Source organism: Parambassis ranga, chromosome 8 (assembly GCF_900634625.1).
Source record: "Parambassis ranga chromosome 8, fParRan2.1, whole genome shotgun sequence".
In the NCBI taxonomy this organism is placed as follows: Eukaryota; Metazoa; Chordata; class Actinopteri; family Ambassidae; genus Parambassis; species Parambassis ranga.
In genome coordinates, this window is record NC_041029.1 from 11576259 (window position 1) to 11590138 (window position 13880).

Below are 13880 nucleotides of genomic sequence, written 5' to 3' on the forward strand. Positions count from 1 at the left end.
TGAGTATATGTGATCCATACCAGATATATTCTCCTTGCATTTAAATGCTGGCAGGCACATTTCAGCAGCAGCAGCATCTATTTTTAATATAAGATAACTTTTTATCTCCACAGCACCTTTTCAAACTTTTTTTGTCAACACAGTTGTGAATGCCTTTCAGTTGAATTTCTAAAATTAAGTATGAGGTGTGGTATTTTTAGAATTTCCTTATAAATTGCTCAATTAGGGCCTACTCATCTCCCCTGAGGGCTTTGTGAAAGTGACTACAGATCAAATTATCATTAAACAAATTTGAAAAACACATCAAAAAATGTCTGCCAGGGGGACTCTCTGAGAGCTGCACATGCTAATCCCCATTTTTTCCCCTGCAAACTTTGAGAGTAATTATGAGACTTGAGCATTCTAAATTCTGCACTCCCAAAATCTAATCCATCTGACACCGGTTATTAAGGTGTATGCACAGAATGATTTACTGAAATCTTCTTTAGTGAGTCGCATTACTGTCAACCTTCACAAATGTTCATACAGCAATAAGAACAGGCACAAGTCGGAGCAGATTCTTTCCAAATAAAACAAAGAGGCTTGGTGTAAAACAGTACCTGTAAATACAGTGTGACGAGCGTCTGCGCTCCTGAATACTGCGGTTTAGTTTCATGCGGCGAAACAGAGCAGAGCCCCCATGTCCCCGGGATTGATCGACCGGTGACAAAGGTGAGGTGAGAGAGGGCGCAGGAGGTGGACCCTCAGGACTCTCCCACAGCCTCAGCTGTCGTGTCAGCTTCCTCTGACTCATCTCTGGGCCTGCTGGAGCTGACCAGTTAAAGTTAAAACCCACTCAGTCTCCTCTCACAAACAAATCGAGCTGTGTGTGGCAGTCTCCCTCCCACACAGTACCCCACTCATCCACTGCAAACCGTCTTCAATCCCGAGCAAGATCTAATAACAAGGCCTGATCCTCCCTGTAGTCCTGCTCTCATGCTGCAGGAGTCAAAGTTCATCAGCATGCATATCCTGTACTGTGATCCTCGGGCCCTGGAAGCTTAAACTCTAGTTCCCCCTTCTCACATCCTCAGTTTGTTCGCTGGATTTATTCAGGTCTTCTTAATCCTTGCTCTTGCAGGTTTGTTTGAGGTTTGTCTGCACTGACAACCTCACCAGAGAGGAGCTCTTCTGATATTTCAGCACATCAGCTCTGATTGACTCGCTGCTGCTGGAAGTGACCAAAACTGGCCCTCTGCCCCCATCGGGTCTCCAGGTCGCTGGCGACACAGCTCTCGAAAACAGACTCTCTTTCCTAATTTCCTAATTAACCAGCCTTGTGCCCTCTTGTATGTGTTTCTCCTCCTCCCCCCGCCTCTCTAAATGCAAGCATGTGCTCTCACTATCCTTATCTCACTGCTCACAGTTCCTCTGCAGCAACAGGAAGGCTGATCAGCAAGAGCAACAGACCACAGGCGCTAGAATAGAGGAACACACAGAGCCTGTGTAATGAGGATTTGAAGAGAAGATACAAGCAACCCAGAAAGAGGAGGGAAGAGAGAAAGAGAAAAAAGTCAGGGGAAAACGGGTTGACTCATACCCCTGTGCAAATGTTTACACGTTCCACTAAACAGTGTGCGAGGCTTGCGCCCAAAACATTTTATGTTTTGACATCAACAGCGTTCTTTACTGCTTTGGCCTTTAGACGTGTACAGACATGGAGCTACCTTAATATTCTCCACAAGCAACAATTAGACCTTGGAACAGCTTTTACACAAAGAGCATCAGGTCAACCGCAACTAATTCACTGATGGCACTGTAGACAGAAATGCCTCAAGCTGGAAGTTTTTACTGCTCTTCTAAAACAAAATGGTGCAGTGATAATGGAAGCTGACTGCAGGTTTGCTGGTTAACACAGTGAGGCATTTCCTAAGGTGTCATTTATGACTTTGATAATAGGGAACCATTGATTAACAGCTTTGTAAACATCTGATTGACTCTGGAATTGGAAAAACAACACTGTGGCAAGCGAAGCAATATCTATTGAAGTAAACTCCTTATTTAAATAAAAGTCAATCTACAACAGGTCTGTCATTTTTTATGCTCCCTGCAAATGTTTCCAATGTAGTCTTTGCTTGTGGTGTGCTGGTCATGGTGAGAGCTGAAAGTGTCTATGCTTCATACAGAAAAATAATATACGCCCTAGTACACAGTGTGCCCAATGTAGCAGGATGCTAGATTACATTCAGTGTGCGGGTCTGGCCATTCTTACCTACACCCAGAGAAAGATACATCACATGACTGAGCTGCTGAGAGACTGCAGATGAGATTACATCATGAAGTAACAGCTGCTGAGCTCTGAGAGCCTGAAAATGTAATTTTGTTTTATATTATGTGAGCAAGAGGGTCAAAGTTCAACTCGATTGATTGATTTGTTTTAAACTGGTCAACTGTCAACTTCCACCTTCTTTAAAGGGTTTCAATTCTGTGCAAGAGAAATGATATCTGAAATCATATCCTACGTCAGAATCTCATGCTGCTAAAAACTCATTCTTATTTTCTGCTTGTCTAAGTGGAAAACTCAATCCCAACACTTTTTGTTTGTGGTAGCAAAGCTAACCTTTTTTTTCGCTCTTTGGAATACAGATTAGATATGTTAAATTATGCGTGTACGCGGCTGACAACCTGCATCTGCGTGCTGTGTGTGTGTGTGTGTGTGTGTGTGTGTCGGCCGTGAAAAGACACAAAGAAGAAAGGTACTCGAACTTTGTGTGTCACAACTTGAAAATAACACTCTGCACATACCAAATGAGAGCACAAATGAGATGACTTGTGAATAGTATCTGTTTTCGCCTCAACCTAGCAAAAAAAGCAAGCAAAAAAAAAAAACGACTGCATGAATTCTACTTTTCAGCAAGCAGCTTAAAGCCGAGAACACGGTGAAGATAAGATGACTTGTCAAGCTGTTTCCTCCTCTCTCTCGGCACTCAGTGAGTCTAACCTTTCTTCTCCCTTCTCCTCCTCATATAGAGAGTATAACTGCCGTTTGTTTATGATGCACATGGGAATGGATGATGGAGCTCGCTTATGAAAAGGCCTTACATGCGGCCCGTTTGAACAGTGCCTTTCAAAGACAGACTTTTGGGAAAAATGTCAAGAATTTTAATTCACTTGACAGTTACTATTGTAATCCTCGGAGAGCTGATGAAGTGACAATTATTCTATCTCCTATTAAAAAACCAAGTCCCAGCTCAATAATAGCTGGTGAAACCTCTCAAAGTGACTCACGCACACCCATGGATACACACACACACACACACACACACACATGTGGCAGGAACACACCCCCATGTGTTGCACTTAACACAGATGAGCATTAACTCTGAGGCTCTTTTGTTTTCACTCTATAAAAAGTCTCACACACACACACACACACACACTGTACAGAGGGTGATTATAAGCCAGGCTGTAGGCAGCTCTCTCTGTTTCATTATGTGAAAGCAGAGTCCCTGGAGTGTGTCGCCGTGGACAATGACATGATGATCAGAGGTTTCAGAGGGATGGGGGATTTGTGCCAACAGAGTGACTCTTTTTTTTTTATGGAAGATAACAAACGGTCTCTGTCATGGTTGGAGAGGAGCACACTTAGGCTGCTGTCGCTCGTGTTACCTGCACTGCACGAACAAACCTATGGTAATGGATATGTTACCATTTGTTTTAACACGGCTGAGAGATGCAATCACTGGTTTGGAAAATGTAAATCTCATCCGTCGCTTATGTATTTTATAGGGATATATGCTCAGGCATTAATGGTTTGCTTATTAAATTACCACTGTGCGTTGTCTCTCTGACTCCTTGTGTGCAGAGTAAGCTGGGAAAATTGGACCGTGCTACAGCAGCACTTCATTTAGTCTCTTCTCTTCACACATTTCTGCAACAAAAGAGAGAGCCTGATTTTATGTCATTAATAGAGCAGGCTTCAAAGGGCTTTGGAGCCCTGAGTCATTACAGCGATTAGTTTAATCAAACCTATAAGTCTATATGAGAGTGTAGAGGAGATTTACATACATCCCCTGCACTGACCCTGTCCTGATATTGATTATTCATTAACAGTAATCGTGATGAAGCCCCCCTGCTTGCCACATCAGCGTTTTCCCAGCAGTCTGGTTGGTGTAGGCTCTCTTCTGTCTCCATCACGCCGCTGTTAATCAGTCCCCTCTGAAGGGATGAGCCAACCCTTATTCATTTAAGCTGCTTGAAAAAAAAAATACACTGTAGTCCCAGCCACCCCCTGCCTCCCCCCTCTTTTCTTCATTCTCTACACTTGACTAAGTTAATGATTAACCTGCCTGAGTCCATCACCTTCTCTCTCTCTCTCTCTCCCCACGACACACACACACACACACACACAGTCTGTCCTCTCAGTGGAGAATGACAGTTATTTCCTGCCCCTGCTTCCTCCTCTGCCAAGCAAGCACAGATGCTTATTTCCACGTGCAATTTCAGCCCCCACCCACCCATGAGCTGTGCCTCACCCAAGCATTTAGCACCTGGCTGATTGCTACCAGTGTGGAGGCGGCAGTGAGGCCAGTTGAAGGGAAGAGGAGTGAGGACTTGCAAATTGGGAAAGGGTGCTTCTTTTATAGGCTGACCATGTAATCACAGCTGCTACTGTAGTTGAATCATCTGCCGATCTATTGAGCGCATTAGAGGCTTTATTATGAAGAACTCTCAGGCTGGGGCATGCTTTTAGGGCAGCATGCCCATAGCTGACACATCTCAAATGACATGTCCAGAGGAGGCTTGCCATCTCCGCTTGCCTCAGCTTGCCCTGTCCGCTTGCCCTGTCCGCTTATGAGGCGAACACAGAAGAAGCAGACAGACAGGAGCACGCTCCACGCTGCTTACATTTTAATGCCAACATTTACAGTACAATGCACAAGAAGCAGAAGGGAAAGTGCTGGAGCCACGCTGCATTAGCAAAGAGAGGGCATCTGGCCGCTGGAGCTTCACAGAGCTACAGGGCAGGAAAAACATAAAGAGAAGGCGGATGGTGGTGACAGGTTGGTCAGCAGCCAGGACATTTTTTAAATAATCTCTCATCAACAATTTAGTAATTAGATCACATCTCTCATCATGTTCCCAACCATTTCAGAATTTATAATCACGCAGTCAAGCATCGTAACTTTTTGTGACCTGCTGGCCGAACGCTCATTAAGCTCATCAAATGATGTTAGTCAGGAAACATTGCAATCTTATTAGCATAGTTCCCAGCATGCATTGTATCTGAGTCAAAGCTCTCCAGAAAGCCCTTCCTTCATCCCGTTTGAAAGCAGCTGCATTACAGAGGCTGGTTATGAGTCCTTTCATGCATGCGTCTAAGATGAGTCACAGATATTTTCGCAGATAACATGAAAACAATGTTAACCCCGATGAAAATTCAAATCCACATCAGGCCCTGCCCCCACACTCGCTTTATAAGAGGGGTCCATGTTTCTGGACTGAACATGGCTGTGGTCTTTACCATGCACAGTGTACAATCACAGAAGAACCTGGGTAGTGAATCTGACTAAAGTAAAACAATAACCTGATAATTGTATAAATGAATTCATATTTTTTACAGTACAGTAGACCTACTCCGTCTGCCAGCCCCCTCCCTTGTCTACCCCCCAGCTGTCCACTCCATTCCGATCCTCTCCCACCCGTCCGGCTCTCCGCTGTGCAGTGGTCAGATCACAGAGCCGGAGATTACAGCAGATTATCCTGCCCGCAGGATCACTGACCCAGCTCCGGGACCGGGCCAAACACAGAGCCAGCCACAGCCTCTGACTGCACAAAACACATGCCTTTCAGGAAGAACCCAGAGGGATTGGCCACAATCACACACCTGGCAAATGCCACAGGAAGGGGATTTATTTTATGGGCTACACTAGACAGGATAATCAGCCTTTATTCCACACAGCAACAGGCCCTCTACATTGTGAAAGGAGCACCACAGCAAGCCCTCTTAATCTATTAATGCACTGTACAAAATAAATTCCAGCAGGATTCAGTGATGTACACTGAGAGCTCTTAGCACAGGGTATTCTTTCAACTGAGGAATTCAAGCTCTGCTGCTTCTGCATGCTGTTTTCTTGGAAACCCACCAGAGGCGTCCGTCACTTTGCATCACTGGATCTGTGAAGCCCCAAAAAACTCACAGGAGTCTCTCCTCAGGTGGGCCGACTCATTTCGCCGCAGCCCGCTTCACACAATCCTACACAATCCTCAGCACTGTTGAGCTGCAATTTGGTGACATGGCTCACTGCACAACACACAACTGATGTGGATTCAATTGTAAATACAACAATACAGTGTTGTCAGGAAATATCAAGACAAACAGTATGTTTTTTGGTGCTGGTTCTCTGCTCATTGTGGACATTGAATTTGATTAGAAACAATTGAATTCTGCCTCAGCAGTAACCCTTTGAATGCCCAGCAGTCTGTGGGCCTTTTTTCACTCCTGTCATATTTTTAGTCACTGTATGCTCATTTTTCACTGCAATATGAAGTCAAACAGCTCTATGGGAACAGTACACTCATGGCTAGAAGTAGAGGGAACTCTAATGTTTTTGTGCAATAGATATGAATCCTAAACCAAAAAAGATTCCTTTATTATTAATTTCTTAAAAATGTAGTATCTACAGCAGTATTGTGCCACTGATAAAATAAGACCGCCACATGCTATAGATATGTAAATCATGCAGATCAGCTAAATACTTTTGTCATGTGACTGCTGGTCATATGTGAGACATTTATGGCTTCCAGAATGCACTGAAGATTGCAGAATCTTGTTTAAGGATTTAAGGATTTTATTCTGTCAGTTAAGTCTTAAAAACAGAAAACTACCACATTTTTATTATAAATAATTCCCAAATTCATGGCATAGAACAACAGCTAGTCATCATATTTAATATTTGGCTGTAAATCTTGCTGAGCCAGCCATGTGCTGTTGCCATGTCTGCTTCTTGTTTGTTTTCTGGCCTTTTTTGCCTTCAGTCTGTCTTGAGGAAGTGGAACACATGCCCAGTTGGACTGAGGTCAGATGAGTGACTCGGCCAGTCAACATTATTTGACAAAAATGGATATAAAAATCTCAGTCAATGGTAAAATGAAAGGGAAGACACTCTCCTGCACACTTTCTCTGTGTACTTTGTTGTTGTCTGCTGCATATAGTAGAAACTGGGAGCAACAAGGTTGTCATAGCTTAACAGAATTTTTGGTGTGTTTCATTTAGTCCCTCTTCTATCAGTGTCTTTCGTATTCTCCTTCTCACTCTGGCTGCATGCATGCAAAATGAATAATTACATATGAGTTTTATACACCCAGCACCAGCTGAAGCCTTTTTTCCTTCTGATTCTGCCCACCTCTTCTTACTCTTCATCCCTCTTGCTACACAGAGATCCCTCCCTTTTTATATGTAAATCCAGCCCTTTGCAATCCTGGAGGCAAATGTGTGTGAAAGGTACGTGTTTAAGAATTGTGACCCATTTCATAAGCCATGTTCTGGGAGGGGAAACGCTGGAGAGGTTTATTTATTAAGTATTGTTCCACTCAGAGAGCACCTGTATTTCTCCTCCTCTCTGCTGTTGTGGAAGCCTGGGCTAAACAGATGGATCAGCTGACATGGAGAGCCATCCGGAGAGACGACAGATGGAGGGACGTGTTCAATTGGTGTTCTGTTTAGTTTCCTGCTACTCAACATCCAGATGAATTAGGAGCCGAGAGACAGACTCTTTGACAGGAGGAGTAACTAGTCTGCAGCAGAGAAAGCAACAGAATGATATTGATTTGATCTTAATCTTTAATGGAGTTTCTTAGAGAGGGGACGTGAGTGGGGGGGGGGTGGTAGGGAAGGGATGGAAAGAAGGAATGAGGGTCAACAGAATGAAAACACAGTGTATCTCGTATCTGTGAATTTGGCACACTGAACCTAATTTTAATTGCACTGACCAGCGTTCCTAGAAAGTGGAAGAGCGCTCTTAGAAAACCCAATTAGAGCACATTGTGCAGCACAGAAATACCCAGAGAATCTGGAAATGTAATGGAGCTGGACTGTGGTAAAGTACTGATAGCACTGGCATCTGTACTACCAAATCCATAAACCTCCCTCCCCATGCTGTTGCCCCCCCATCCCTCCCTCCCCAACAAGCCCACACAAGGAGTGGTATTTTTAGCACATCACCCTATCTCTGAGATGGAGCGAGTAACTCCCTCTCTGCAGGCTGGGGCTGCTGGGCCTCTTTTATTTTAATCCAGACTGGAGAAAAAGAGAGAGAGAGAGAGAGAGAGAGAGAGAGAGAGAGAGAAGAGCGTGAGTCATCCAGAGCTACCTTTGTGTCACTGTGGCTCTGTTTCTCCTCACCATCTCACTATCTATTCCTCCATCTTTTCCTCCATCTGTCTTTTCACTCAGTCTGCCACTCTTGGCTGATGTAGGAGTCTATCCATCTATCATCTATCTAAAAATCTCCATATCATTTGTGTAAATCCATCTTCTGTCACATCCAATCCAATCTATTAAAGAACTGCAACCTAATAAGCAGTCTTGGCATGCAATTCGTCAAACATATTCCCATCACAAAGGCGGCTGGCTGCGTTTTACCCTGGAATGATAGATAATTACTGATATAATGTGCTGCGAAAAACAAAATGCGGGGAAGGCTGCGGCTGAGCGAGGAAGGGTACAAGGTTGTTTTGAGCACACAATGAGATGGTCCATTTAGCTTGGTGATTTGAATTGTCCTTTAATGCACTTGTGGCGTGGCTAAACAAAAAGTGAGTGCGCCGATGAATTGCTTCCCGCCGCTTCGTTTCACTGCATTGTCCTTCGCATTCAAGCCCGCGGCACTGCTATAAGCAGCTGATTTAGAAAAATGCAGCCAAAACACATCACACCTAAGTCTGGTGAGTTACAACAAGCTGTGAACACTGACATGCTTACACTTTTAATGTTGACATGCAACTGTCTGTTAGCATCTCTAATATTTGTGCTCCGCGCTAATCCCTGAGAGAATGGGAGCTTCTAAATGCTTTAGCATGTTCACACAGTTCTAACTCTTGAAAGGCTTTGTACAGGCTCAGAGCTTTTTAGAGTGGCAAAGCCATGAGCTTGACAGTGTGGTCTGAGGAGTGTAAGGTGATCATTTTCATAGTCATTTGATTCAGTTTTAGGACTGCTGCAGCACAGCTTTGAACTAAACATAGCAATTGGTAGTGGTATATTTAGAGTTTCATATTTGGATTACAACATTTAGCAACAAATAGAATAATAATGAATGCATAATTCTACTTAATAATACTTATTGATACAAGAGAACTTATCATTTGAGACCAGAGTGTTTTTTTTGTACCAGGCTGTAAATATGTTTGTTTCTGCGGTGAAGTCGTCCATTTTAACATGGGAGTCTATGGGAAATGACTCGCTTCTGTAATCAGCACCCCAGTGGTTGTGGTGTAAACTACAAGTTTTGACACTTCTGCATGGGCTTCAAGTCGGAGCCCCTAGAGGCCAGAAACTACAATTTTTAAAGATGGGTTTCATTTCTAAACGCCACTCAACCAACTTGAATCAAATAATTAAATGATGAACACCCAAGCAGACAGCATTCAATAAACATGTCTCATATTTATTTTAGTATTTTTTTTCTACTTAATAATGGAGCTTTATAGTGCACTTTTGTCTGGAAAACCAGCACTTTTTGCTTCCCAGCCCTATTCATCCTTTTAATCAACTCATGCTGAGAGGGTTTAAAACTATTTTCCCAACTGTATTGCTGACAGAAAGCCTCTGTGTATACATTTCTTTGGATTATTCTGTGGAATATGAATAATATCTTATCTGTAAAGGTGGGTTTTTTTACATTGTGGTAAATTGCATCCCTGGAGATAAACTATACCATACATGTAATGAGGATAATTAGGAAAAGTGCACCCCCAATTACAATCATAATGAGCGTAACTTGAAGAACCATGTTGGAGAACAATAAGGAAATCAATGTGATTATCCTAGATAGCAGTTAGATATCATTAGTGAGGCAAATGCAGTCTTATTCATCTGTGCAAGAACCATTGCCTTGCAGCAGGGCAGTGAGTGCAACATGCTCGTCTGATGAGTCAATCTGCCTCTCATTCTCTGCCCTCTTGTCCCTCATATGCTCCTTTTTTAAGCATAAGCACTATAATTTTAGTCAATTCAAATGCACCCTTTCTGCTTCCACACATCATGTCATGCCAGCAGCTTGAACTTTTCAGCATCTGTCGGCCTTTGTTCTGTCACACTGGAACAGCAAAGCCTGACTGGATGTCTTTGTCTGTTCACCTGTCTGTCCTGTTTTTTTACATCTGGTCACAAAGGTCATTGTGTCGACACACAAAAAAAATCTGTTATAGGTGCAGATGATGTTTACATTCCTTGTTAATAGGAACAGAATCAAGACACCAGTAACACGTAATCATCAGCGGGGAATGGAGTGAACTTGGGAAGCCAAGTGCTCCCTAACTGATGGCAAAATGATGGAGGAAGAAGCTGTGATTGGGTAATGAGGCCTGAGCGTTGTGGTAGAAATAGCAGTCTGAGTCTATAGCAGACGGCTCCAAAACGTCAGGGTTGGGGAATATGGGCTGTGAGAATGTGCAGTATGTCCAAACAGAATCCATGTCTCCCACTCTGCATGTCCCCAGACGCTGCTCATGCAGATACACACACACAGACTTTTCAGCCACAATAGCTTGCGCCAGTGTGGCTTTTCTGTCTGGCTTTCACAAATCAGGAATTAATAAAAGCCAAGCACAAGCCTTGTGCAGCACTGCGGTTCACTATCACTCTTCCACTGGCAGCAGGCGTCACAGCTGGAAAAGTCAGGAAGCAAAGTGGGAAGTTCGTAATAATTTCAAGCAAGTGAGGCTTCATAAAGATGGAAGCGGTGTGGTGAGAAAGCCTTCACCATCAAGAACACATCCTTAGGAGATGCGCCATGCCCCGGAGGGTGCAAAATGAGGACATTACACACATACTCACACAAGTCTTTCACATTATCTCTCACTCTTGCTGTTTCTGCCTTCCCACACACACACACACACATACACTAAACACACTACAGACTGATGCACAACCATGGTCTAGCACGCAGAAGCAGCCACACTCAATATCTTCCTTATACATATTGAAAAACAGAATGGAAACTGAAATAAAGCTCAATAAAACACTAGGAGCTGAGGCTGGTTTGGTTTAATCTCATTACACTCAGAGCCTGAGGCTTCTCTCCCACTATTTATAGCACCCTGAAAGAGAAGAAGGCCATGTACACAACATCACTGGCTTGTGCAACCACAGCCATGAGTGGCAAGGGACACGACCAATCACAGATAGGTCTTGCATCAAATTTGATGTGACAAAATCCACAATTGCCAGTGATGTGTGAAGACAGCCGCCCTCATTCTCTATTCTCCAGACACATCAGCGCTTCCGCATTTGCCACATTTACCTTCTGTTCCTCCTTATCTTCACACCTCCTCTCTGGTGTCGGCTTCTCTCGTCCCACCTGTTTGACGGAGGCTCACTGGTTGTCTGTCAAAGCAGACACGGGGGCTCCCTCGCCTAGGTACAGTAGAGGTGATTTCAGCTGATTTGAAACAGAGCAGCACTGCGAAAATTCACACACCACGCAAGTGTGCTGTAATAGAAGTATTCGTATGAGGCACAGCCACCATGTTGAAGAAAACACTGGTGGGGAAGTTATGCAAGGAATTGTCAGAGCTGTGAACTGCGAAAACGCAATAAAATTGCAGTTCTTCAAACGGCCACTTGAAGGCGACCCCAAAAAAATTGTATTAAAATGTCCCGCTTCAGATTTGGGTACACTCAGGAGCTATAAAGATGGCAGAGGTTGGAGCTTCCAAAACATCCTCTAGGTGGACTAGAGGTAGATGAGCTAAATCTAACATAAAAACATATAACTAACTAAAAAGACATAAGGAGACAAACTGACAATGGGATACACAAAACTGTACATACATAGAGAAGAACTAATCAGGAAACAAGGTACAGGTGAAGCTAATGACGGTGAGGGTAGCCGATCAAAAAAGACAGGAAGTAAGAACATCCAGTGACACACACAAAGAAGAACAACCTCCAAAAAACTCATTCAATCTCATCCCATAATGTGAAATAATTTCACATAATTTTGAACCAATTGTTTTGTGCACAAATTGTTACTTTTTGTAACAAGCATTCATTTTAAGCTGATGTATTTCAGCTGAAATTGTATTTTAATCTACAGCATGTTTTATTTACCCAGTGAAACATTGACTTTAATGTAATGTTTCATGTAGACTGACACAAACATTTCCATTAAAACCATACCACCATGACCTTCAATCTTGTTTTCCCTCAAAGACGTATGAAAAACAAGATGGAAGTGACAGTCATGAAGTATTTAAAATGGCAATAACAACAACAACAGGGGCATAGGGTCAACTCCTGGGTGAAGGGGGTTGTGAGTTAAGAGCCGCCCATCTCTTAACGCGTACTTTTCCAACTGTACACCATGAAATTGTGTATATGTGCATGAAAAGATGTTACAGTTTCACGAAATAAGTGGATGAGTCATGTTCGTGTGCACGAAACAATAAGAGGGATGAGACTGTGTTGTAGGAGAGATGTTTTTGGTGAGCTTTTTTGGCAAAATCACAAAAACACCATTTACTGAGTCATTGCTGACACACAATTAAAATGTACTGCATCGCCACCAGCTAAATAAACAACGAGCACAATGTATGACACAGTGCATAATGCTAAGGTAGTGACCATTAGTTATACAACACTTTGATGCATTGTGAGTTGCACTGATCCCACTATGATTCTCACAACAACAAAAATAAAACAGGAAATACAACTAAGAGCCATAAAACATAGAGATAATCCCAATTCAAAATAAGAGAGGAAACCATAGACCATAGATGATCCATCCTTATTTACTGTCTGTGGAATCACATCAAAAAACTTTCAAGTTCATCTTCATCGGCAAACAACAAAAAAAGGGAAGCTCGGGGGAAAAAGCTGAATGGACTCAATTCTGATCTTCTTTAAGGAAACATCCCACAACAAAACCCCCAATCCACAAAGGTAATCAAACAATAAGCCCCTGATACACACAACAACAAAAAAATGGGAATGAGAGCACAGAATGAAGTCTCACTGGTGTTAATTACTTTGGCTTTGTTGGGGGTAAAATACACCTCTGCGTCAGCATCATTAGAAAAATGGAAGCTGTTACAAAAAAAAATCTGCTGTGACCTTGTTAAAATAAATAAGTAAATAAATAAATAAAAACATACAATCTTCAAAATGTCTAGAACTAGAAATGCAGCATCAAATGAAAATACCACCCCGAGCCCCTTAAGCTATGTTTTTTCAGTCTGCCCTGGTACAGGCTGAATGTTGCTTCTTTTAATGTGTGAACATGAACATGACCTACAAGAAATTCTCTGACAAGACAGGTTTGCGCTCACACTTGAACTAGCAGAGGTCAGAAAGCTGGAGCGGCAGCTCTTTTCCCTGACAGAGGAGACAGAGGTGTGTGTGTCAGCACGCCACACCTTCAGCCAGTTATAAATCACAGGCTGCTTCATGCATTATGTAAAGTTCTCAAGTGTTCCCTCAAACCTTGTTGCAGCTGCACAGATTGGTAGCTCTTATTTTTATTACATTAAAACGTATACAGCATCTGTTCTGTTTTCACGGGTTCATTCGCTTTTAGTGGCAATAAAAAATCGTTTTGCCCTGACCGACAGGAAGCAACGCATGCAGTGTGTTCTTAAACACGAGCCCCAGCTGGCGGTACTATAACAGGGAGCGTGGA

General features: G+C 43.0%; 1 protein-coding gene across 2 annotated transcripts in view; it reads right to left on the bottom strand.

Annotated features, from left to right (window-relative positions):
* The window catches only part of pde4a (phosphodiesterase 4A, cAMP-specific), a 37019-nt gene that overhangs the window by 15801 nt on the left and 7338 nt on the right, over window positions 1–13880 (bottom strand). The window contains exon 1 of one of the 2 annotated variants that reach the window (XM_028411491.1): window positions 600–1278. The exons of the other annotated variant lie outside the window; for it this stretch is intronic. Coding sequence (XP_028267292.1) covers window positions 600–793 — 194 coding nt within the window. The 5' untranslated portion in view covers window positions 794–1278. Of the gene's footprint in view, window positions 1–599; window positions 1279–13880 lie in introns of those variants that run through there. 2 annotated transcript variants of the gene reach the window in all.